The sequence below is a fragment of the Cherax quadricarinatus genome, chromosome 98 (assembly GCF_038502225.1).
Source record: "Cherax quadricarinatus isolate ZL_2023a chromosome 98, ASM3850222v1, whole genome shotgun sequence".
Taxonomy (NCBI): Eukaryota; Metazoa; Arthropoda; class Malacostraca; order Decapoda; family Parastacidae; genus Cherax; species Cherax quadricarinatus.
In genome coordinates, this window is record NC_091389.1 from 5,838,766 (window position 1) to 5,866,546 (window position 27,781).

A 27,781-nucleotide genomic window follows, 5' to 3' on the forward strand; every position below is an offset into this window, starting at 1 on the left:
GTAGACAAAAGTCGCATCAGGGCCTCGGGATTAGGGGCCCTGAAGGTTAAGCTTCATTAGTTTAACAGTAGATCTTTCCCTGTGTACACCCACATGTAAAAGTTATATTTTACCTCTAAATACAACCACTGGATCGTGGAATTATTAACCTTTTCTGGGTCCAAATCCCAGATATGAGGATTGCTCTCGGGGTCTAAGAATTTTGAAGGTACGAAAATTTTCACAAGTACGAAATTTGATGGAAAATTTTTGGAATTACGCTCTGGCAAAATTAGCGGTCACGGTGATATTGATGCATCAGCAATTTTGCCCAATTTGAGTCTTATTTTAGATTAATTCTATTGTTCCAGTCAACCACACTTACATGTATTGCGCTAATATTCCTTCCTTTCTGTCAATTGGGTACAAGAAACTGCCCATCTATCTATATCAACTGCCCAATAAAATGATCAGAAGTTGGCAATTTGGCATATTTCCCACAAAATTAAAAAATTGCCAATTTAAAAAAAGGGCTCCAAATAAACGAACTAGAAATTCCTGGCACAAAAAAAAAAAATCACATTTCCTTTGTTCATTATTTACATATCCATGTCAACGTCTGCGTTGTTAAATTTTCATTGAGGTTTTGCAAGAAATTGAACCACATAAAATAGGTTAAGAAGGAAGTGCATGTGTACATCTTTTGTCTGTAAAATCAATGTTGCTTTGCAACATTGCAGGCGGTGTGTCACCTTCATCTCCCACGACGCCATCGGGTGGTGGTGGGTCGACGCCGGCAGCTGGTGGTGGAGGCGGCGGCATGGTGAGAGATTCACCACTATTGCTGCACCAAATCGCCAACTTGAAGGCAGCGCTCAACCACACCCTCGCTGCCAAGCACTACGACACTGGCAGGGAACTGCAACGCCAGATGTCTGCTCTTAAACCCCTGACGGTCAGTCCAGTCAGCGCTTACCAGCCTGCTTGGTGCTCAAACCACTAAGACTTTAAGCCACTTGTACCTTCCCCTCTCCCACCTACCATTTCCAGGACTATCCTTCCTTCCCTCACCCTCTCCTCCTATTCTCCCTGCCACTCTGTGTGTGTGTATTGAGAAATTAATTCCATCATTCATTTTTCACTTTTCAAAATTTTCTACATCATTCTGGAATGACTTAGTCTTGTTTAGGTATTTTGGTTAAGTGTTTTGTATTTGTGAATGTGTGTATTCTTGTCTATTGTGTGTGTTGAGTATTGTGTGGTTTGTGTTGTGTGGTTTGTGTTGTGTGTGTGTGCATCTTTGTGTGTGTGTAATTTTGTGTTTTGTGTGTGGTTTGTGTATTGTGTGTGTTTTGTGTATTGTGTGTGTGTGTGTGTGTGTGTGTGTGTGTGTGTGTATTTTGTGTGTTGTGTATTGTGTGTGTTGTGTGTGTGTGTGTGTGTGTGTGTGTGTGTGTGTGGTGTGTGTGTGGTGTGTGTGTGTGTGTGTGGTGTTGTGTGTGTTGTGTGTGTGTATTGTGTGTGTGTGTGCATGTGTGTGTGTGCATGTGTGTGTGCTTGTGTGTGTGCATGTGTGTGTGTGTGCGCGTGTGTGTGTGTGTGCATGTGTGTGTGTCTGTGTGTGTGTGTGTGTGTGTGTGTGTGTGTGTGTGTGTGTGTGTGTGTGTGTTTTGTGTATTGTGTGTCGTGTATTGTATGTGTGTGTTGTGCATTGTGTGTGTGTGTGTGTGTGTGTGTGTGTGTGTGTGTGTGTCATGTATTATGTGTGTGTCGTGTATTGTGTGTGTGTGTGTGTGTGTGTGTTGTGTATTGTGTATTGTGTCTGTGTGTGTTTGTTGTGTATTGTCTGTGTGTGTATTTGTGTGTGTGTGTGTTGTGTATTGTGTGTGTGTTGTGTATTGTGTCTGTGTGTGTGTGTATTTGAAAGGGGACAAAAGAGACTAAAAATTATAGAGGAATAAGCTTACTGAGTATACCAGGAAAAGTGTACGGTAGGGTTATAATTGAAAGAATTAGAGGTAAGACAGAATGTAGGATTGCGGATGAGCAAGGAGGTTTTAGAGTGGGTAGGGGATGTGTAGATCAGGTGTTTACATTGAAGCATATATGTGAACAGTATTTAGATAAAGATAGGGAAGTTTTTATTGCATTTATGGATTTAGAAAAGGCATATGATAGAGTGGATAGAGGAGCAATGTGGCAGATGTTGCAAGTATATGGAATAGGTGGTAAGTTATTAAATGCTGTAAAGAGTTTTTATGAGGATAGTGAGGCTCAGGTTAGGGTGTGTAGAAGAGAGGGAGACTACTTCCCGGTAAAAGTAGGTCTTAGACAGGGATGTGTAATGTCACCATGGTTGTTTAATATATTTATAGATGGGGTTGTAAAGGAAGTAAATGCTAGGGTGTTTGGGAGAGGGGTGGGATTAAATTATGGGGAATCAAATTCAAAATGGGAATTGACACAGTTACTTTTTGCTGATGATACTGTGCTTATGGGAGATTCTAAAGAAAAATTGCAAAGGTTAGTGGATGAGTTTGGGAATGTGTGTAAAGGTAGAAAGTTGAAAGTGAACATAGAAAAGAGTAAGGTGATGAGGGTGTCAAATGATTTAGATAAAGAAAAATTGGATATCAAATTGGGGAGGAGGAGTATGGAAGAAGTGAATGTTTTCAGATACTTGGGAGTTGACGTGTCGGCGGATGGATTTATGAAGGATGAGGTTAATCATAGAATTGATGAGGGAAAAAAGGTGAGTGGTGCGTTGAGGTATATGTGGAGTCAAAAAACGTTATCTATGGAGGCAAAGAAGGGAATGTATGAAAGTATAGTAGTACCAACACTCTTATATGGGTGTGAAGCTTGGGTGGTAAATGCAGCAGCGAGGAGACGGTTGGAGGCAGCGGAGATGTCCTGTTTAAGGGCAATGTGTGGTGTAAATATTATGCAGAAAATTCGGAGTGTGGAAATTAGGAGAAGGTGTGGAGTTAATAAAAGTATTAGTCAGAGGGCAGAAGAGGGGTTGTTGAGGTGGTTTGGTCATTTAGAGAGAATGGATCACAGTAGAATGACATGGAAAGCATATAAATCTATAGGGGAAGGAAGGCGGGGTAGGGGTCGTCCTCGAAAGGGTTGGAGAGAGGGGGTAAAGGAGGTTTTGTGGGTAAGGGGCTTGGACTTCCAGCAAGCGTGCGTGAGCGTGTTAGATAGGAGTGAATGGAGACGAATGGTACTTGGGACCTGACGATCTGTTGGAGTGTGAGCAGGGTAATATTTAGTGAAGGGATTCAGGGAAACCGGTTATTTTCATATAGTCGGACTTGAGTCCTGGAAATGGGAAGTACAATGCCTGCACTTTAAAGGAGGGGTTTGGGATATTGGCAGTTTGGAGGGATATGTTGTGTATCTTTATATGTTTATGCTTCTAGACTGTTGTATTCTGAGCACCTCTGCAAAAACAGTGATAATGTGCGAGTGTGGTGAAAGTGTTGAATGATGATGAAAGTATTTTCTTTTTGGGGATTTTCTTTCTTTTTTGGGTCACCCTGCCTCGGTGGGAGACGGCCGACTTGTTGAAAAAAAAAAAAAAAAAAAAAAAGTGTGTGTGTGTCATGTGTGTTGTGTATTGTGTGTGTCATGTGTGTTGTGTATTGTGTGTGTGTGTTGTGTATTGTGCCTGTGTTATGTATTGTGTGTGTGTGTGCATGTGTGTGTGTGTGTGTGTGTGTGTGTGTGTGTGTTGTGCAGTGTGTGTGTGTGTGTGTTGTGTGTACATACTCACCTACATACATGTGGTTAAAAGTGTTGAGTCCTAGCTCCTGGCCTCACCATTCAACTTTCCACTTGTGTGCTTGTGCAGGTGCTTGCTTGTGTATGTGTGTTGCTCTAATCCTGTATGGAAATTCTCTGGTAGTGGGTAGGCCTCTATGTCTCGACCAGAAAAATAATCATACCACAATTTCCAGGTTCACAAGCTGGGCATACTTGGCAAAGAGAACCGAAGTTTGGCGGAGGAAGATTCAGCAACAATGTCACTGGTTGACCGTCTGCGGCGGCGGGCAGCCAAGCTGCAGAAGGTACGTCATCAACTACAATCAGACACTTCACAGTGATAGCAATGATATTTTGGTCATTGTGATAATTTAACTCTTTCATTGAGCTTAGAGTCCCTGACGTAGATGTAAATCATTGAGCTTAGGGTCCCTGACATAGATGTAAATCATTGAGCTTAGGGTCCCTGACATAGATGTAAATCATTGAGCTTAGGGTCCCTGACATAGATGTAAATCATTGAGCTTAGGGTCCCTGATGTAGATGTAAATCATTGAGCTTAGGTTCCCTGACATAGATGTAAATCATTGAGCTTAGGGTCCCTGATGTAGATGTAAATCATTGAGCTTAGGTTCCCTGACATAGATGTAAATCATTGAGCTTAGGGTCCCTGACATAGATGTAAATCATTGAGCTTAGGGTCCCTGACGTAGATGTAAATCATTGAGCTTAGGGTCCCTGACATATATGTAAATCATTGAGCTTAGGGTCCCTGACATAGATGTAAATCATTGAGCTTAGGGTCCCTGACATAGATGTAAATCATTGAGCTTAGGGTCCCTGACGTAGATGTAAATCGTTGAGCTTAGGGTCCATGACGTAGATGTAAATCATTGAGCTTAGGGTCCCTGACGTAGATGTAAATCATTGAGCTTAGGGTCCCTGATGTAGATGTAAATCATTGAGCTTAGGGTCCCTGACGTAGATGTAAATCATTGAGCTTAGGGTCCCTGACGTCGATGGAAGTCTGATTCAGTTGTAGTAAACAGCAACCTTCTCCCACCAACTATAATCCACGAAACATGTAAACAAACCTGGTCACAGGCCGGGCCTCGGGGGCGTTGACCCCCGGAACTCTCTCCAGGTAAACCTCCTTACAAATAATCCAAAACCATTTTCTTCTCAACATACCTCGTGATGACATAAAGGAGTGTAAAGTGATAGATTATCAATCTGGGAAGAAATCACTGATACTAAAGTTCAACTCAAGCTCATGAAGAATGATCTATTAAAAACGTCTATTAATATGCAAAGTGATGTGTATGTTAGTGAGTGTCTGACTAAAACGAGACAAAATCTCCTCTATAGAGTAAGAAAGCTACGACATGACCGAAAAATCCTACAGTGCTTTACAAGGGATGGGAAAATTGCAGTTAAAAAGGAATCAACAGAAAGGAGACATTTTATTTCTTCAGAACATGAAAAAAAAGAAAAAATTCCTAAGTGATGCTGGCCGAACTGAATCAGAATAAAATGCAGTTTATACCCACTTTCCACGAGTAGTGTTATGAAGCCCCAGTTTTTTTTATTAAATTATTCTCTTTAAAACCAAATTTTCATTTCTATTTTGTTTATCTGACAGCAGTGAATTGTCAAAGTTGTTCTAACACCACCAAATCGTTTATACTCTTATTTATTAGACACCTCAAGATCACCATCTTGTTTACCTAAATAGGTATACAATTTTATTATTTTTTCTTTTTAACTATCTTTTACCATCCTATGTTAGTATATAATTTTATTTTTTACTGTCTAGTGTGTGCAGTCTATAATAGTTAGTGCAATAACAGTTAGGTGCTATTGATATATCTAGTCTTAATCGTTCATTATATTTCATTACTACTGTATCACTATATGTTAGTATCTACAATCTACTGGAACAATATACACTTATATCATTATTGTATGGGGTAGGTTTAAAAATGTAGTGTTAGAGTGTTCAGCAGAAGTTTGTGGTTACAGGAAAGTGGGTGCGGGAGGGAAGAGGAGCAGTTGGTGGAATGATGATGTAAAGAGAGTAGTAAGGGAGAAAAAGTTAGCATATGAGAAGTTTTTACAAAGAAGTGATGCAAGGAGGGAAGAGTATATGGAGAAAAAGAGAGAGGTTAAGAGAGTGGTGAAGCAATGTAAAAAGAGAGCAAATGAGAGAGTGGGTGAGATGTTATCAACAAATTTTGTTGAAAATAAGAAAAAGTTTTGGAGTGAGATTAACAAGTTAAGGAAGCCTCGAGAACAAATGGATTTGTCAGTTAAAAATAGGAGAGGAGAGTTATTAAGTGGAGAGTTAGAGATGTGATGAATGGTTTAGAAAACCGACAAGTTGAAGAATTGAGACACTTATGCAACACATGGGAATCTTTATTGAAGAAACGTTTCGCCACACAGTGGCTTCATCAGTCCAATACAAAGTAGAAATGGGTAAGGAGAGTAGAAGTTTGAGGTAATCAGTGACTCAACCTGGAATCGATGTGTTCAGTCCATCACTCTTGTAGGAAGTGCAGCATAGGGCCAGAGAGGTGGCTTATATACTGCGGTGAGATGAATTGAAGCAGGAGGAGGCGGGATCACAGTGGGACCTGCCACTTGTGTAAGTAGGTAGGGGGTGTGTAGACCAGGTGTTTACAGTGAAACATATAAGTGAACAGTATTTAGATAAGGCTAAAGAGGTCTTTGTGGCATTTATGGATTTGGAAAAGGCATATGACAGGGTGGATAGGGGGGCAGTGTGGCAGATGTTGCAGGTGTATGGTGTAGGAGGTAGGTTACTGAAAGCAGTGAAGAGTTTTTATGAGGATAGCGAGGCTCAAGTTAGAGTATGTAGGAAAAAGGGAAATTATTTCCCAGTAAAAGTAGGCCTTAGACAAGGATGTGTGATGTCACCGTGTTTGTTTAATATATTTATAGATGGGGTTGTAAGAGAAGTAAATGCTAGGGTCTTGGCAAGAGGCGTGGAGTTAAAAGACAGAATCACACATAAAGTGGGAGTTGTCACAGCTGCTCTTTGCTGATGACACTGTGCTCTTGGGAGATTCTGAAGAGAAGTTGCAGAGATTGGTGGATGAATTTGGTAGGGTGTGCAAAAGAAGAAAATTAAAAGTGAATACAGGAAAGAGTAAGGTTATGAGGATAACAAAAAGATTAGGTGATGAAAGATTGGATATCAGATTGGAGGGAGAGAGTATGGAGGAGGTGAATGTATTCAGATATTTGGGAGTGGACGTGTCAGCGGATGGGTCTATGAAAGATGAGGTGAATCATAGAATTGATGAGGGGAAAAGGGTGAGTTGTGCACTTAGGAGTCTGTGGAGACAAAGAACTTTGTCCTTGGAGGCAAAGAGGGGAATGTCTGAGAGTCTCGTTTTACCAACGCTCTTATATGGGTGTGAAGCATGGGTGATGAATGTTGCAGCAGCGAGGAGAAGGCTGGAGGCAGTAGAGATGTCATGTCTGAGGGCAATGTGTGGTGTGAATATAATGCAGAGAATTCGTAGTTTGGAAGTTAGGAGGAGGTGCGGGATTACCAAATCTGTTGTCCAGAGGGATGAGGAAGGGTTGTTGAGGTGGTTCGGACATGTAGAGAGAATGGAGCGAAACAGAGTGACTTCAAGAGTGTATCAGTCTGTAGTGGAAGGAAAGCGGGGTAGGGGTCGGCCTAGGAAAGGTTGGAGGGAGGGGGTAGAGGAGGTTTTGTGTGCGAGGGGCTTGGACTTCCAGCAGGCATGCGTGAGCGTGTTTGATAGGAGTGAATGGAGACAAATGGTTTTTAATACTTGACGTGCTGTTGGAGTGTGAGCAAAGTAACATTTATGAAGGGGTTCAGGGAAACCGGCAGGCCGGACTTGAGTCCTGGAGATGGGAAGTACAGTGCCTGCACTCTGAAGGAGGGGTGTTAATGTTGCAGTTTAAAAACTTTAGAGTAAAGCACCCTTCTGGCAAGACAGTGATGGAGTGAATGATGGTGAAAGTTTTTCTTTTTCAGGCCACCCTGCCTTGGTGGGAATCGGCCAGTGTGCAACTAATGTGACAAAAAGGAGCTATCATATAAAAAGCGAAACGTCACAATTGTCATTGTTCAACTCATATTGTCGGTAATTCTACCAACTTTATTACAAAAAATCATTATTGTTCAATCATCCCCTTATTGCACATGTTAATATTACCCTTTATCACCCTTCTGCATTTCATAATCATTTAAATATTTATCATTTTACCCTAAATGCTCAATGCTGACATCGACCCTGAACTGAATCTATATAATCTAAATCCCGGTCAACATTTAACTAAGAGCAACTGTCTTTACTACACAACAACAGAAGTCAGTTCTGTCCTCAACAATGCCAGAAATATTTAATTTTTTTATTATCACACTGGCCGATTCCCACCAAGGCAGGGTGGCCCGAAAAAGAAAAACTTTCACCATCATTCACTCATTCTTGTCCATGGGGAAGCGGAAAAGAATCTTTCCTCCGTAAGCCATGCGTGTCGTATGAGGCGACTAAAATGCCGGGAGCAATGGGCTAGTAACCCCTTCTCCTGTAGACATTTACTAAAAAAGAGAAGAAGAAAAATGCCAGAAATATAATTTTGAATTGCAATATTAGATCCCTAAGTAAACACTATAATGACCTCCTGGAACTCTTAGATTCATTAAAGACAACCTTATCCTGTATTTTTCTTACTGACACTTGACTTGAGCACAACACAATAGACATCTACACACTACCAGGATACACAGTAATACACAACTACAGGACAGAAGAAATTGTGGAAGGTATTGCCATCTATTATTCTAATGAACTATCATGTACCAACACCATATCCTTCAATGATGAATATGGTGAATACAGTGGACCCCCGGTTAACGATTTTTTTTCGCTCCAGAAGTATGTTCAGGTGCCAGTACTGACCGAATTTGTTCCCATAAGGAATATTGTGAAGTAGATTAGTCCATTTCAGACCCCCAAACATACACGTACAAACGCACTTGCATAAATACACTTACATAATTGGTCGCATTCGGAGGTGATCGTTATGCGGGGGTCCACTGTATATGGAGTGGACCCCCGGTTTACGAAATTATTTCATTCCAGAAGTATGTTCAGGTGCCAGTACTGACCGAATTTGTTCCCATAAGGAATATGTATTGTGAATTAGATTAGTCCATTTCAGACCCCCAAACATACACATACAAACGCACTTACATAAATACACTTACATAATTGGTCGCATTGGGAGCTGATCGTAAACCGGGGGTCCACTGTATTTGCAAACTTCTCTATAAAAAAATTTTTAAAAACCCTATAACAGTTAGTGCCATATACAGGATGCCTCATACAAATTATCCCAACCTTTAGTGTTAAACTAAAAACACTGATTACAGATATACAAATAAATAAGCACAAGCTACTACTAGCAGGAGACTTCAACATCAACCTTGGCCTAACAGATGACCAACATGCAACTGACTTCATTAACCCGTAAACGGTCCAAGCAGATCTACGTTCACATGTGTAGCGCTACAAAAGTAGATTACGTTTTTTTTACATATTTTCAAATATAACAAAAAAAAAAGGTAGATCAAAGTTTTTTTACACATTTTCAAATGTAAAAAATACAAAAAGAAGATCTACTTTTTTTTAAATACTTTCAAATGTTGAAAAAACGTATATATATGTTTGCATCATTTACGGGTTAACAATGTGAACAATACACTGCTCATACCAGCAATTATAAAACAACAAGACTGAGACCAGTACAACCATAATTGGCTATACAGTGGACCCCCGGTTAACGAACTTTTTTCATTCCAGTAGTATGTTCAGGTGCCAGTACTGACCGAATTTGTTCCCATAAGGAATATTGTGAAGTAGATTAGTCCATTTCAGACCCCCAAACATACACGTACAAAAGCACTTACATAAATACACTTACATAATTGGTCGCATTTGGAGGTGATCGTTAAGCGGGGGTCCACTGTATATGGACAAACGTACTCGCCCCCCTTAAAGCGAGGATAATCACGGACAACACTACTGACCACTACCCAACTTTACTCCAAACAAATATTTGTCAAACTAAGCTCAGTTGACTGGCCTACAGAATTTTCCATTCCTATTGGTATTGATGAATGGGTAGACATATTAATAAACAAAATACTTAGACTATATAACAAACATTGTCCCATAAAAACTAAACAGAGTACTAATATAAGACTAAAAGACTAAGTTGTCCATGGCTTACTAACACCATCCTAAGATCCATCAATATGAAAAACAATATAGAAGGGGCTTAATAACTAAAAAATTTATCCTCACCAAATTAATCAGAAAGTCCAAGCAACTGTACTAGTCTAATAGATTCACTGAAATGAGAGGAGATATAAAAAAGACCTGGAAGACACTCTCTCAGGTCCTGGGCACCACAAACCGAACAGAACTAGCAATATTGTACTAACTAAACCAAACGAACCGAAACAGCTAACAAGGTAAATGACTTTTCAAACATAGGAATAAATCTCGCCAGTAAAATCTCACTTACCAATGCCCGAGCTAATGATTATCTAGATGGAAACTTCCCAACATCACTGTGTCTTGTACCAACAGGAAATGTAACCCAAGTACCACCACTATTGTACTCTTCAAGCATGATCATTGCAGTATAAGAGGCCACGCACTTGCATCTACAGTGTACCCTCACCTAACAATATTAATTGGTACCCGAGAATGAATATCGTTAGGCGAGTTTTTTAGCATTAGCCGAGGCAAAATGTTGGCGTTAAAATGTATCGTTAGGCGAATTTAACGTTATGCGATGCATTCGTTAGGCAATAGTCCACTGTATCAGGTCGTACCTTACTAATAGAAAATACGTCTCTATCAAGGACACAAGCTCCTCAACAAGACCCCTGGACACTGGTGTATCACAGGGAAGTGTTCTTGGCCCCCTCCTTGTCCTTTTATACATCAACGACCTAACAAGAATATCGCAACAGCTTGTGCTTTTTCTGTTTGCCGACAACACAACTCTTGTCATCTCCCTCCCTAATCCAGTCTCACTCAATACTATTGTTAACGAAGAGCTTGCAGAAATAGCAACCTGGATGACTGTCAATAAACTTACAGTGAATATAGACAAAACCTTGTACATTATGTTTGGGAGTAGAGCAAGTGAGGTCCAACTAAACATTATGCTTAACAATGTCTTATTGCTTAACATAACTAGGGAAATTCCTGGGTTTACACCTTGACTGCAGCCTGAAATTCAACACCTGTATCCAAACCATACCACAGGCGGGGATAGAACCCGCGATCAGAGAGTCTCAAAACTCCAGACCGTCGCGTTAGCCACGGTCTAGAGTTATGAGACTCTGATTGCGGGTTCTATCCCCGCCCATGGTATGGTTTGTTTGCAATCGTGTCATTATGATTTCGTGAGTCCTGTATCTAACAAATAACCAAAAAAGGTATCTAAAACAGTTGGCAACCTCTCAAAGATGCGTTACTATGTACCACAAGCAGCACTACTTACTGGCATCTCTGTCGTTTCTCATCCTCATAACAGACATAGGCAGAAACACCCGACACACTTTTGTATCATCATTTGCAGATGACATTAAAATAAGCATGAAAGTCACTATGGTAGAGGACACTGAAAAAGTACAGGAAGGCATAAACAAGATTTTCCAGTGGGCAGTGGAAAACAACATGATGTTCAGTGGTGATAAGTTCCAGCTGCTTAGGTATGGAAAGAATGAAGAACTCAAAAGGAGCACTATATACAAAACTCAAAGAGGGTCACCAAATAGAACGTAAGGAACACGTAAAAGACCTAGGAATAATTATGTCAGCGGACCTTTCTTTTAAAGACCATAACAAGACAAAGATCACGACAGCCAGGAAGAAGACGGGGTGGGTATTAAGAACTTTCAAAACAAGGGAAATAATGCCGATGGTGACACTTCAAATCGCTAGTGCTCCTTCACTTAGAATATTGCTCAGTGCTGATTGCCCCATTCAAAGCAGGAGAAATATCAGAGCTGGAGCAAATACAGAGATCGTTTACAGCTCACATTGAGCCTGTCAGGCACCTAAACTACTGGGAACGCCTGCAAGTCTTGAACATGTATTCATTGGAGCGAAGGAGAGAGAGAGAGATATATGATAATACATACATAGAAAATACTCTAGGGCCTAGTTCCAAATCTGCACACTGCCAAAACAACATACTGGAGTGAGAGACTTGGGAGAAAGTGTAAAATAAACCCAGTGAGGAGCAGCGGTGCAGTGGGGACAATAAGGGAACACTGTATCAACATCCGGGGTCCCAGACTATTCAACATCTTACCAGAAGATATCAGAAACACGGCTGGAACAAGTGTAGAAGCTTTCAAGAGGAAACTGGACAAGTATCTTCACTAGGTGCTAGATCAACCAGGCTGTGGTGGATATGTGGGGCAGCAGGCCTCCAGCAGCAACAGCCTGGTTGACCAGGCAAGCACCAGACGAGTGTGGCCCATGGCCGGGCTCAGAGAGTAGATTAACTCTTGAAATTCTTCAGAGGTATATCAAAGGTATACTGTTCGCTGATCTACCCTTACCTCACCTATGCTATTTGTGCCTGGGGATCACAACGACAAATCGCCTAGAGCCAATAATAACCCAACAAAAACCTGCAGTGCGAATGATCACACTATCCACAGCTAGACAACCCCCCCCCCCCCACCACTTTTCAAAGACCTAATCCTACTCACTATTCAAAATATTCACTCATACTATTGTGCCACCTACACTTAAAGAACACTCAAGTCTAATATAAATCCCGACCTGAAGTGCTTTCTTGACAGTTGCAGTAGAACCCATGGGCACAGTACTAGGCACAAAAATCTCTATGACATCCCCTGTGTCAGGCTAAATCTTTTCAAAACCTCAGTGTACATAAAAGGACCCAAAATCTGGAACTCTCTGCCAGAAATCTCCAGAACCACTGGCTAAACATTTTTAAAAACTACAGTTAGAAAGCACTTTTTCTCCTTAAACTATCTCAGCCAATCATAAATTAATATATAAAAACTATATGTTAATTTGCTCAATTTTAAGAACTTAGTTAAAACATTATAACCAATATATACTTACTCTCAATATTTGTAATCCTCTCAAATGTTAATCCTTCCATTATAATAATAATAATAATAATAATAATAATATCTTGATTTACTACAAGTACATGTACAAGGTATACAGTCCTACCTGACAACAATGACATACTACTATATAGGAAGTCCCTTGTTATGCTACGCATTTCGGGCAAATTAGGTCAGTGTCCCAGGATGTGACCCACACCAGTCCACTAACACCCAGGATGCGACCCACACCAGTCCACTAACACCCAGGTACCCATTTTACTGATGGGGAACATAGACAACAGGTGGAAAGAAACACGTCCAATGTTTCTACTCTGGCTGGGAATTGAACCCAGACCCTCACCGTGTGAAGCGAGAGCGTTAACCACCAGGCCACCAGAGCCCCTAGGTTAATAATCAAAACTGTAATTCTTCTCTTCTAAACTTATTAAAGCCATATAGCATGAACTAACAGAATACTATTCAGTTTTCCTGTATTCACTGTAGCTTGCCTATTGACCATATTTACAATTACTGCACTGTTATCGACTTATTAATCTTGAGTTAGTCTTAAGTTTGCCCAAAATGCTCTGCATGTAAAGAGGCTTTTGACATGTACGCCCAACTGTTATACTCCTTTGTACAAACGTGTATTATACTAAAATAAATTTGGGATATTAGCAGTTTGGAGGGATATGTTGTGTATCTTTATACGTATATACTTCTAAATTGTTGTGTTCTGAGCACCTCTGCAAAAACAGTGATTATGTGTGAGTGAGGTGAAAGTGTTGAATGATGATGAAAGTATTTTCTTTTTGGGGATTTTCTTTCTTTTTTGGGTCACCCTGCCTAGGTGGGAGACGGCCGACGTGTTAAAAAAAAAAAAAATTTATTACTATTATTGAGTTTAGGGTCCCTGACCTAAGTGTAAGTTCTTGAGCTTAGGATCCCTGACACAGCTCCAAATCATTGAACTTAGGGTCCTTGACCTAGATCTAAATCATGAGATCTGGTTAATTTTTGTCCTAGATATGAGAGAATGGGTTTGTGTGGTTAGTTTGAACTGTGTAAAAAAAATCCTGCCCCAAGTGGTGCATGATGGGAAACTCAAAACTATGACCATGAGTTTGGTTTAAAATAGCAACTTGAGGGGTTTTCTAGGTTGGTTTTTATGGTTTTATTGACTGTTTCTTGATATTCTTTAAAATGGAAGAAATATTAGTAAAAATAACAGATGATTTTTATTGGTTTAACACTGGAAGTATCTTAAAATTAAGCCCAAAGTAGTGGAAATATTAGATTTTTGCCAATACAGTGGACCCCCGGTTTGTGATCAGCTCCCAATGCGACCAATTATGTAAGTGTATTTATGTAAGTGCGTTTGTACGTGTATGTTTGGGGGTCTGAAATGGACTAATCTAATTCACAATATTCCTTATGGGAACAAATTCGGTCAGTACTGGCACCTGAACATACTTCTGGAATGAAAAAACATCGTAAACCGGGGTCCACTGTATTTCAAAGGATGGGTAGGGCCCCCTTCAACCCCTAGTCTGTCTTATAAGTTTTTAATAGGTCTGATTAATTTATTGGGACACTAAATCATGAACAATCTTTCCTGGCTTTATTTTATTCAAGAAATAGAATAAATCTTCTGGTATTGTGTGAATAAGAATTTAAAATGGAGTGTAGTGTGATACAGGAGAGGCCTGAGGACATGACTAATGAACAGTGGAAATGTTGTAGTGCCAGGAATACTTGCACTCTATATTTTGCACTCTATATTATGCACTCTATTTTTAAACTGGAAGTTTTATAATTTTGTGTAAAAGTGGCCAGATTGCCAACTTCTGACCTCTTTATTGAGCAGCTGAAGAAATTGAATGGTCGGTTTCTTGTGCTCAATCTATGGAATGGAAGGTATACAGTGGACCCCCGCATAACGATTACCTCTGAATGCGACCAATTATGTAAGTGTAATTATGTAAGTGCGTTTGTTCGTGTATGTTTTATGGTTCTGAAATGGACTAATCTACTTCACAATATTCCTTATGGGAACAAATTCGGTCAGTACTGGCACCTGAACATACTTCTGGAGTGAAAAAATATCGTTAACCGGGGGTCCACTGTACTAGCAAAATCGGTAAGAATTTGGTTGTCTGGAACAATGAAATTGACCTAAAATAGGCCTCAGAGCAGGCAAAATTGCTTGTGCATGAACTCTGCTTAGGCTGTTGACCTTATGATTATGTAATTCCGTAAGTTTAACATCAGATTTCATTCTTGACCATTTCAGAAGAAGAAAATAATTTTGAAAATTTTTGGATATTGAGAACACATCTGAGTCTAATGATGATGATGATAATAATAATAATAATAATAATAATAATAATAATAATAAATAATAAAGGTAGTAGGTTAGTAGACAGCAACCGCCCAGGGAGGTACTACCGTCCTGCCAAGTGAGTGTAAAACAAAAACCTGTAATTGTTTTACATGATGGTAGGATTGCTGGTGTCCTTTTTTCTGTCTCATGAACATGCAAAATTTCAGGTATGTCTTGCTACTTCTACTTACAGTCAGGTCACACTACACATACATGTACAAGCGTATGTATACATACCCCTCTGGGTTTTCTTCTATTTTCTTTCTAGTTCTTGTTCTTGTTTATTTCCTCTTATCTCCATGGGGAAGTGGAACAGAATTCTTCCTCCGTAGGCCATGCGTGTTGTAAGAGGCGACTAAAATGCCGGGAGCAAGGGGCTAGTAACCCTTTCTCCTGTATATATTACTAAATTTGAAAGGAGAAACTTTGGTTTTTTCTTTTGGGCCACCCCACCTCGGTGGGATACGGCCGGTGTGTTGAAAGAAAGAAAGAAGAAACATGCAAGATTTCAGGTACGTCTTGCTACTTCTACTTACACTTAGGTCACACTACACATACATGTACAAGCATATACAGTGGACCCCCGCATAGCGAACGCCTTGCATAGCGAACAATCCGCATAGCGAACGCTTTGTTCGCTAAAATTTTGCCCTGCATAGTGGACAAAAACCCGCTCAGCGAACTTCGTCCGAGACACGTCCAATCTGCGCCCTCAGCCAGCCTCACATGTGCCGCCCGTCCCATTGTTTACCAGCCAGCCTCCGCGGTAACATTCAAGCATACACTCGGAATATTTCGTATTATTACAGTGTTTTCGGTGCTGTTTGTGGAAAATAAGTGACCATGGGCCCCAAGAAAGCTTCTAGTGCCAACCCTACACCTCAAAGGGTAAGAATACCCATAGAAATGAAGAAAGAGATCATTGATAAGTATGAAAGTGGAGTACGTATCACCGACCTGGTCAGGTTGTACAAGAAACCAAAATCAACCATCGCTTCTATTGTGGGCAAGAAAACGGCAATCAAGGAAGCTGTTGTTGCCAAAGGTTTAACTGTGTTTTCGAAACAAAGATCGCAAGTGATGGAAGATGTTGAGAGACTCTTATTGGTGTGGATAAATGAAAAACAGCTAGCAGGAGATAGCGTCTCTCAAGCGATCATATGTGAAAAGGCTAGGAAGTTGCATGACGATTTAATTAAAAAAATGCCTGCAACTAGTGATGATGTGAGTGAATTTAAGGCCAGCAAAGGTTGGTTTGAGAGATTTAAGAAGCGTAGTGGCATCCATAGTGTGATACGGCATGGTGAGGCTGCCAGTTCGGACCACAAAGCGGCTGAAAAATATGTGCAGGAATTCAAGGAGTACATAGAAACTGAAGGACTGGAACCTGAACAAGTGTTTAATTGTGATGAAACAGGCCTGTTCTGGAAGAAAATGCCAAGCAGGACCTACATTACTCAGGAGGAAAAGGCACTCCCAGGACATAAGCCTATGAAAGACAGGCTTACTTTGTTGATGTGTGCCAATGCTAGTGGTGATTGCAAAGTTAAGCCTTTATTAGTGTATCACTCAGAAACTCCCAGAGCGTTCAGGCAAAAGAATGTCCTCAAGGATAATTTGTGTGTGCTGTGGAGGGCAAACAGTAAGGCATGGGTCACTAGGGAATTTTTCTATAACTGGTTACACCATGCATTTGCCCCCAATGTGAAAGATTACCTAACTGAAAAGAAATTAGACCTTAAGTGCCTCCTGGTGTTAGACAATGCCCCTGGTCATCCTACAGACGTGGCAGAGCGACTTTATGGGGACATGAGCTTCATTAAGGTGAAGTTTTTGCCTCCTAATACCACTCCTCTCCTGCAGCCCATGGACCAGCAGGTCATTTCCAACTTCAAGAAACTGTACACAAAAGCTCTGTTTCAAAAGTGCTTTGAAGTGACCACAGACACTCGATTGACTCTAAAAGAGTTTTGGAAGGATCACTTTAATATCCTCAATTGTGTAAACCTTATAGGTAAGGCTTGGGAGGGAGTGACTAAGAGAACCTTGAACTCTGCTTGGAAGAAACTGTGGCCAGAATGTGTAGACAAAAGGGATTTTGAAGGGTTTGAGGCTAACCCTGAGAGGAGTAGTATACCAGTTGAGGAATCAATTGTGGAATTGGGGAAGTCCTTGGGGTTGGAGGTTAGTGGGGAGGATGTGGAAGAGTTGGTGGAGGAGGACAATGAAGAACTAACCACTGATGAGCTGATAGATCAACTTCAAGAGCAAGAGGCCAGACCTGAGGAAACTGGTTCAAAGGAGGGGAGAGAGAAATTGAAGGAATTGCCTACTTCAAAGATTAAGGAAATGTGTACAAAATGGCTTGAAGTGCAAACCTTTTTTGATGAAAATCACCCTCACACAGCTATTGCAAGCCGTGCTGGTGACTGTTACAATGACACTGTTGTGAACCACTTTAGACAAATCATAAAGGAACGAGAGGTATAGGCCACTATGGACAGATATGTTGTGCGAAAGAAGTCCAGTGACTCTGAAGCTGGTCCTAGTGGCATTAAAAGAAGAAGGGAAGTAACCCCAGAAAAGGACTCGACACCTCAAGTCCTAATGGAAGGGGATTCCCCTTCTAAACACTAACACTCTCTCTCCCCTCCTCCCATCCCATCAATCATCACCAGATCTTCAATAAAAGTAAGTGTCATGTAATTGTGCATGCCTTTTTCAGTTTGTGTGTACTAAAATTAACATTTTTTTGTGGTAAAAAAAATTTTTTTTCATACTTTTGGGTGTCTTGCACGGATTAATTTTATTTCCATTATTTCTTATGGGGAAAATTAATTCGCATAGCGAACATTTTGCATAACGACCAGCCCTCTTGCACGGATTAAGTTCGCTATGCGGGGGTCCACTGTATATACACACCCCTCTGGGTTTTCTGCTATTTTCTTTCTAGTTCTTGTTCTTGTTTATTTCCCCTTATCTCCATGGCGTGTTGTAAGAGGCGACTAAAATGCCGGGAGCAAGGGGCTAGTAACCCCTTCTCCTGTATAAATTGCTAAATTTGAAAAGAGAAAACTTTTGTTTTTCTTTTTGGGCCACCCCGCCTTGGTGGGATACGGCCGGTTTGTTGAAAAAAAATAATAATAATAATAATAATAATAATAATAAAATGAAACTCCTTTGATCAAGAATTCCAGCTCTTGACCCAAGGAGTTGCAGCTTCCCCCCGTAACGACTCTTTGAACTCTGATGTTTTTTTTTTTTTAGATTGAAAGTTGTTCCTTAATCGGACAGCAGTGCTGTGAAGTCCTTTATAAGAGAACTGACTGTATATAAAAGAGCTTTGTAAGAGAATCGACTGTATAATGTTACATATTTAATTAATTGACTGTCGTCGTTGTTGTGGTTGATGACAGGAAGCGAACGAATTGATGGTTGGGGTGGAGGTGGTTGATTTAAGCAAGCGGAAGGCAGGCACTCCGCTGCCCACCGGCTCCGACTCTCCAATGTTTCACATCGTCAATCATCGCAACAAACTCGACTCTCTCAACAAGGAAATCGCTAAACTACAGGTAGGCTGGTAGTTGTAGTTGTGGTAGATACTGGTAGCTGTGGTTGATTTAGTGGTAGATGGTGGTTATCTACTTGGTGTATACTGTACATTGGATATAAGACTATTGCCTAAGTGTTCATTAAGAGAATAATGCTAGTAAATACTCCTTAATGTACTCAACTTTGTACTCAGTGTACTATTGTACTCAATGTTCACTTAAATTACGTTAATCATTGAAAATCGTTTTTAATGTCTTGTGCAGCTGGTATTAATAAAGTCAGAAGTACTACTAATGCAGTGGTTTTTAATATCAGGAGTTGTGTTTCTGATACCTCGAAGACTTCTGCACTTGTTCCAGCAGTATTTCTGATATCTTGTGGTAAGATGTTGAATAATCTAGGATCATGGATGTTGATAGTGTTCTCTTATTCTCCTTACTTCTCCCCTGCTTTTTTCTGGGTTTATTTTACACTTCCTCCCATATCTCTCTCCAGTATGAACATTCAAATGGTATAAAATACCGACAAGTTGTTAGGTAAGACACATATGCAACAGTTACGTATCTTTATTTCAAAATAAAGATATGTAACTGTTGCATATGTGTCTTACCTAACAACTCTCTCCAGTATGTTATGGCGTTCCCAGTAATGGGAGTGAAGTGAATGATGGTGAAAGTTTTTCTTTTTCGGGCCACCCTGCCTTGGTGGGAATCGGCCAGTGTGATAATAAAAAAAAAAAAAAAAAAAATTAGCTCTGTGTGTTCCGTAAACAATCTTTGTATTTGTTCCAGTTCTGATATCTCTCCTGCAATATTACAAATGAGGAAGCACGAGCAATTTAAAAAGTGTCACCATTGGCATTATTTCCCTAGTTTTGAAGGTTTTTTATCATCCTCCTGGCTGTCGTTATCTTTGTCTTATGTTCTTTGAAAGAAAGGTCAGCTGACATAATTATTCCCAAGTCTTTCACATGTCCCTTTCATCCTATTTGATGATCCTCTTGAGATTTATGTACAGTGTGTTCCTTTTGAGTTCATTTTTTCCATATCTAATCAGCTGAAACTCATCACCAGTGAACATCATATTCTTCCTGCCCACTGGAAAACACTGCTTATTTTTTAGTATCTTCTACCATAGTGACTTTCATACACAAATAACCCGCACATAAAAGAGAGAAGCTTACGACGACGTTTCAGTCCAACTTGGATACAAAATTGGGATTTTTGCTCTGTTTACTACTACTTTGTGTTGTGTGTCTTAGAAACCTGAAAATCCATCTGCCTACCTTCCTTCTAAGGCCTATGGTCTTCATTCTTTGTGCAACCACCCCATGATCACATTTGTCAACTGCCTTTGCAAAATCTGTGTATCGCATCTGCATTTTGGTTGTCTCCCAATGCCTCCGTAATTATATCATAGTAGTTCAGCAGCTGTGACAGGCATGATCGTTCTGCTCTAAAACCATGCTGGTTTGGGTTGTGTCAGTTGTGCTGGTCCATGAAATTTGTAATCTGCAGTCTCATCACTTTCCAAGATTTTTATTATGTGGGAAGTTTGGGCTACTGGTCTGTAATTTTTAGCTGTTTCTCTATTGCCTGCCTTATGCAAAGGGGCTATGTCTGTACTCTTTAAGGTCTGGTATTTCACTTAGCTCTAGGCTCTTTCTCGAAAGAATACTGAGGGCTCCTCCTAGGGGTGCTTCGCACTTTTTTATGAATAGGGAATTTAATGAATCTGGTCCAGGTGCTGAATGAGTGGGTATGTTTTCTGGTTTATTTTTCAAATTCTATGGGACTATTACTAATGTCAGTTAATTGATCTGCGCTACTTTCCGATGTTTTTTTTTTTTTTTTATTATCACACTGGCTGATTCCCACCAAGGCAGGGTGGCCCGAAAAAGAAAAACTTTCACCATCATTCACTCCATCACTGTCTTGCCAGAAGGGTGCTTTACACTACAGTTTTTAAACTGCAACATTAACACCCCTCCTTCAGAGTGCTGAAAAAAGTCTCTTCCTTCTCAATCATCCTGTCATTTAGTAGGTTGCTGAGCACTGACTCATACTGTTCTGTTAGGATTTCACTCGTATCCTCTTCATCATCAGTACAGGAGGGCCCCACTTATACAGCAGGTTAGGTTTCAGGCTGCCACTGTTAAGCGAAGCATAGCCCTTCCTTCACTTTCAAATATGTTATCAGGCTAAAAGCCTGATAACACATTTATGCTGTCACGTATTAACCCTTAAACTGTCCAAACGTAGATCTACGTTTTTTTACGTGCTTTCAAATGGAGAAAATCAGGGTCGGAGCGCTACGCATTTAAACGTAGATCTACGTTTGGAGAGTTTAAGGATTAAGTGAGCAATAAAACTAGACCTATAAAATGCATATACAGTACACACATTACTTACCTTAAAATATTTTGGTCCTTAGCTTATAGTGAGCGGTGAATATATTTATTGTAGGAAGTCTGAGTAAATGAAAAACGGGTATACGTAATTGAAAACCGCTGCATTAGCAAGCTGCTGTAAAACGGGGCCTGCCTGTATACAAGTGTCGTCTCATTAATGGTCCAATTCTTCTGGTAGTTCTTAGCTAGTATTTTGAATATGAATTAAATGTTTTTGTTTTTTTTCAGTATCCTGGATAGCCTTTTGTTCCCTTTGTGCTTCCTCTGTTTAGTATGACATCATAAGATTTTACTCTAATTCAATGATCTCTTGGCTAAGACTATCTTTTTTTTTGTTGTGACATATTTATGTTTCTGAGCAGTTCAGTAACCCATTTTCTTCTTTTGTACCATCTATACTTTCTATATCTGATCTTCTACAGACCTTTTATGCTTCTATATTCAGGATGCTTATGTCTGTTTCCCAAGATATGCCTGATAGGTTTTGCTATATTTTGTCCCAGTCAGTTCTATGGTTATTGAAATTAAATTTACTGAACATCCCTTCTCTTACATTAGTGGTGTAGTTCCCCAACCCTGAGTTAATACTCATTTGTATTTCTGTAATGTTGTGGTCAGGGTATATTGTTAGTGTAATTGTTATGTGTCTGAATAATTCCTCGTTGTTTGTGAATATCAGATCGACGGTATTTTTTGTTTCTAGTTGGATCAGTTATCTGTTGGTTTATTGTGAACTTTATACAAAGCCTCGTTCGTTAGCTGGTATTTACCTGTTGATTAACACACGTGCAGCAGTTCAGTATCTTCGTTGTTGTAACATTTGGCCTACACAGTAGACTCCTTCAGTGAAATACAGAGGCAGCAGATGATTTAATCAGTCCATCAACCTTGGAGATATGAGGGGAGGTCAGTCCCTCATCCTGGAGAAGGGTTCAGCTCCGTAGTCTGGACCGACATGAAGCTGAAGCATGAGTATGGAATGTTAAATTGCATCAAATGTGAAATGGAAGATCATCAACTTTCCTGTGTTTTATACTATTTTCGACACAACTGGTATGTACCTTTTTGACCAGGACACTTCCAGGAACTATTTCTGGTATAATGTTATGTTGATCCATCTTTGATTGTACATGTGGGAGATTGTAATCTCTAAGGAGGATAATATTTGGTGCAGGATTTTCCAGGTTATCAAGAGAGCTATCTATCTTCCTTAACTTATCTATGAATTCGTCAGCTGTTGCTGACGGTGAATTCATTTCTGTTGTATTCATTTTTGTTGTATGAATTTCTGTTGTATTAATTTGTTGTTGTTTAGGATGAGATGACGCGACTACTGGCCGCCCGGCGCCCAGCTGGCAGTGTCTCCACCGCCTTCACTACCTTCCCTTCACCTCAGTTCACAAAGGTAACTACAGTGGAACCTCATTATTCATGTCCCTATATTTATACAACTCAATTTTCGCCCAGATTTTTTAAAAAAAATTTTATTCTATATTCAGACGTAACTCTGATATTCAACCTAAACAAAGTGGTCCATCTGGACTAAGCTTGGTGAAAACAAAGTATCACGCTTTCATTCGTTAAACATGGTTCGTACAAGCTCCATAAAACTTTTCGGTGTTTCGTTGTTATTCTGTGGTGTTTTTAAATATTTTCATTGAAAATATGTACAGCCTCTCCCCACTTATCGACATACTCGTTTCCTGACGACTCGGACCAGTATGCTTACCTAAATAATGTATATTAGAGCTGATTTTCTCTATTCTGTTTATTACAACATACAGTACACTGCTGTATAAACATTTAAAAATACTAATCTACTTCACAATATTCCTTATGGGAAAAAATTCGGTCAGTACTGGCACCTGAACATACTACTGGAATGAAAAAAGTTCGTTAACCGGGGGTCCACTGTATACCAGAAATGTTATAAATGGTACAAAGATGACATTAAAACAATATCAAAGATAGTTGACACAAACTCACTACCATTATAGTATGCTCCTCACTTAACGATGAATTTGTTTACCAGCGAGGTCTTAGGAATACAACTCTATTGCTAAGTGAGGAGAGGCTGTAATCACGGCCCCTGAAAAAGAGTAGTGATCCAAACAAACCTAAAAGGAAAACAGTGAAAACAACAATTAGAGTGAAAAAAAGAAGTCGCTGCAAAGCGAAACACGTGTGTTGGTCCTGACCGCTCAATATGTTACGGTGAAATAGACCATATTGTCCATGTTGAAAAACAGAGGGGATGGAAGGGGCTGATGTGACGAAAAGAGTGAAATAATTGTAGAAATGTGTGGATTAATGAAAAAATTGGCCAGTGACGGTGTTTCTGAAACAATTCGTAAAAAAGAAAATTAGTCATACAGTGATCTTAGGCAAGTCACCCCACGAAACATTGCTGAAAATGATGAATTGAAGGCAAGTATGGGTTGGTTTGATAGGTTTAAAAAGGGATTCATAGTGTAGTAAGACATGGGGAGGCTGCGAGTGCTAACACAGATGAAGCTGAAAAGTTTAAGGAATTTAAAACCTATATAGACATTGAGGGATTTATTTCTCAAGTTTTTAATTGTGATGAACTGTCCCCTTCTGGAAAAAGAATGGCTAAGAGACCCTACGTCACACAAGAAAAATCATAGCCAAGACACGAGCCCATGAAAGACAGACTAACACTTGTTGTGCGGTAACGCTAGTGGGGACCACAAAATTAAACCATTGTTAATGGTGTTAATGTTACAGTTTAAAAACTGTTGTGTAAAGCACCCTTCTGGCAAGACAGTGATGGAGTGAATGATGGTGAAAGTTTTTCTCTTTCGGGCCACCCTGCCTTGGTGGGAATCGGCCAGTGTGATAATAAAAAAATATAAAATATGTTAATCTACCACTCTGAAAATCCATCGGTGCTTAAGAAAAACAGTGTGATAAAAATTAAACTTATAGTAGTGTGGAGGACTGATAGTAAAGCTTGTATAACAAGGTAGTTCTTCACTGAATGTTTGCACCAAGTGTGAAGCAGTACCCGTAAACGGTCCCAGCAGATCTACGTTCACATGTGTAGCGCTACAAAAGTAGATCTACATTTTTTTTACATATTTTCAAATATAACAAAAAAAAAAGTAGGTCAAAGTTTTTTTTACACATTTTCAAATGTAAAAAAGCAAAAAGATCTACTTTTTTTACATACTTTCAAATGTTGAAAAAACGTATATATACGTTTGGACCATTTACGGGTTAAGGGAACTTTTGGTAATGGACAATGGTCTTGCTCACCCTCCAGGCTTGGAGGAAAATTTGGTGGGTGAATATGGCTTCATTAAAGTGAAGTTCTTGCCCCCTAACACCACCAGGTATTTTCCAATTTTAAGAAACTTTACTACACAAAAGCACTGCTTAAAAGGTGCTCTAAGTGACCTCTGAAACAGAGCTTACCCATAAAGAATCTTGAAAAAACCATTTTAATATCCTCCAGTGTTGAAGGATAATAGACAGAACCTGGGAGGAAGTTTTCTGGACGGTGAAACTCTGGAAGAATTTGTGGCCAGACTGTGTGAGAGAGATTTTGAAGACTTTGAGGTAGAACCTGTAGTGAGGATGTAGAGGAGTTGGTGGAGGATCACAAGAATGAACTCACCACAGAACAACTTCAAGACTCGCACAAGGAGCTCAGCGAGACGTGGTTGAGGAAATTTTCTTTTCGGAGGAGGAATGGGAAGCAGTAAGGGCAACATTACCATTGCAGTAACTAAGGAACTGTTACCATTGGCTCAAACACAGAACCTGGTGAAAAATAGCATTCTAACATTACTCTTGTGAACAGGAGCATTGGCCTGTTCAATGACAATATTGTTGACCACTTCAGAAAATTTTTGAAAAGTCGTCGAAAGCAAACATTGAACGGGTTCTTAAGCAGAGGAAAAACTCAGATGCTAGCGAGTCCCCGTCATCTTCAAGTGCTGCTGCACAGAGACAAAAAAAGAGAAAAAAACACCTGATGGGCAATTACCTGATGTTTTTATGGAAGGCAACATTCCAAACAATAACATCTCTCCACCTTCCTCTTAGGCCACCAGCACTCCTCAGTAAAGGTAAAGTTCCATTAAATTCTCATTTATTTCATGTATTTTATTGTTTTTATAGTTTTCATGTATGATTTTATGCATGAAAATAATATACACATTTAAATACACAATATTTTCACGAAAACTTTTATAATTGGTAATTTTTGGGGGTCTGGAACAGATTAATTCAATTTACATCATTTCTTATGAGAAAAAGTGTTTCAGTATTCATACAACTCACTATTCTAATAGAATCCTGGAACAGATTAAGTTCGATTATCAGGGTACCACTGTAATAGAAGGTAATAGATATTGTAACTTAATTCCTCTGATAGTTAGAAATTAATAATATTGCAACATAATTCTTCCATAACATTAGAGTTGCCATACTGTGACTTGAGAATTAATATTTAAGTTTTTATTTTTAATGACAGGCGATGACGGAACAAAAGTTGGTACAGTTTGGGCGGATCTCGGTCCCGGCATCGCTGGCTGGACCGACAGATGCCGGCAATACCATAACTCTGGCGCTACAACCGGAGCAAATCAAAAACCTCCACAACCTCCTGCTGAAGTAGGCGGTGGTGGACTCATGATCGGAAGCTCTGCAACGCCTGGTTGAGTGGCGGACTTGTCTGACACAAGTTCCAAGTTCCTATGCGACCTGGTGACGGGTCGTTGTACTTGTCTAATAGAAAGTTCCAAGACCCTATATGACATACAGTAGGAGTGATTAACTTGTCTAACACAAGCTCAACATCCCTACACGACATGTAATAGTGTTGTACTTGTCCAACATAAGTTCTAGGATCCTACACCTGCTGAAATAATGGAGTCGAACTTGCCTGAACCAAGTTCACTCATTTCAGAACTTGTTGCTTCCATCAGTCCTCGGTACACTCGCTACAAGTGTACTTGTAATAGATATTTATTATAAGTGTAAATACAATCGTAACTTATTTTGCTTACTTGAAAAGGAGGGAATTAATAGCACTGTGCTTACCATTGTATAGTGATGGGAAATTCATTTTCTAAAAGTTTGCTTAATTTTTAAAATAAATGAGCAATGTAATAGTGAATATTTTATGGTGGTTTTAAGTTATTGATGATAGTAATATTAAGTAAGCTGATAAGCTGACTGGTGCTTTAATCAGACCTTAGTGATGATGAATCATGTGTTGGTCGTCAACAGTGAATCATGTTACCTTGGTCATCAGAGATGAATCATGTTACCTTGGCCGTCAATGATGAATCTCGTTGCTTGGGTTACAAGTGGGGTTATTTTTAAGGATTGTTTAAGAGCTTGTATACCAAATAATTACCACTGTAATATTTATAATTATTATTGTATCAGCTTTGCAACACACGATAGCAAAACATCAGAGATGATGGATCATCCGCCACCGGATGATCGCATTATGCTCCCTTTGCACATTCCTCTTAATTATGTCTCATTTTTAGTCATAATGGAAAACCGATGATAAATCAACAGAAAGGTGAACAGGAGGTTTGAACCATGGTCCTAAGCTTAGCGGGTTCAGGATCATAATTCGAACCTCCCATCCACCCTTCTCTTAATTAGTTAAGTCTTGAGTTCCTGGATACAAGGACACACTGGATGGTGTTGAGCTGCATAAATAGCTGCTTGACGGAGAATTAATGATCTGGAGTGTGATTGATGCATCTAAGTTATATGTTAACGTTTGGTTTTATTTTATTGTTTTTTTAAACTGCTTCTACTGTTAACTTATGTAGGTACTTGTGTTGTATGTGTTCATTTATACCAGCATTGTAGTGAATCATACCAGCCTTGTAGTGGCTCATACCAGCCTTGTACTGAATTATACAGCCTGGTACCGGAGTTGTCTTGAACATGTTCAGTCATTGAAGTAAATGGTATAAAATACCGACAATGAAAAAATGAACACATAAGCAGTATGTGATCCTTTATTGACAACATTACACCCACACAGTGGACTTTATCAAGTCACAAACAGATCTGTTTGTGACTTGATTAACCCACTGTGTGGGCATAACGTTGTCAATAAAGAATCACATTGTACTGCTTATGTGTTTGTTTTTCCATGTTCAATCATACCAGCCTGGTACTGGAGTTGAACATGCTTTATTGGGTCATACCAGCCTGGTACTGAACATGTTTCACTGGGTCATACCAGGTTCTCTGCTGGTCTCTCTAACAGACATAATTGACTGCTAAAATAAATTCCTTAAAATATTTATTTTGTTTATTTACTGTTCTTTGACCAGTTACGACATTACATTGTTACATTATAGAGGTTAGAGTGCTAAACTTAAAGGGATTATACATCACTTGGCTGTGTATGAGGGGTGATAAGTAGCTGGGATCATTTCTGGAGGATTTCAGAATTTAAGTGTTACCCATTAAATAAAATTTTCTCTGAAGGAAAATTTCCCAT

General features: G+C 39.6%; 1 protein-coding gene across 1 annotated transcript in view; it reads left to right on the forward strand.

The window, feature by feature from the left end:
* LOC128702553 (dynactin subunit 1-like) overlaps nucleotides 1–27,581 on the forward strand; it is a 236,683-nt gene extending 209,102 nt beyond the window's left edge. Inside the window, exons 23-27 of the mRNA XM_070105266.1 lie at nucleotides 720–934; nucleotides 3,945–4,055; nucleotides 18,731–18,886; nucleotides 22,592–22,681; nucleotides 25,778–27,581. Of these exons, the coding sequence (XP_069961367.1) occupies nucleotides 720–934; nucleotides 3,945–4,055; nucleotides 18,731–18,886; nucleotides 22,592–22,681; nucleotides 25,778–25,921 (716 nt within the window). The 3' untranslated portion in view covers nucleotides 25,922–27,581. The remainder of the gene's footprint in view (nucleotides 1–719; nucleotides 935–3,944; nucleotides 4,056–18,730; nucleotides 18,887–22,591; nucleotides 22,682–25,777) is intronic.
* The last annotated feature ends 200 nt before the right edge of the window (nucleotides 27,582–27,781 follow it).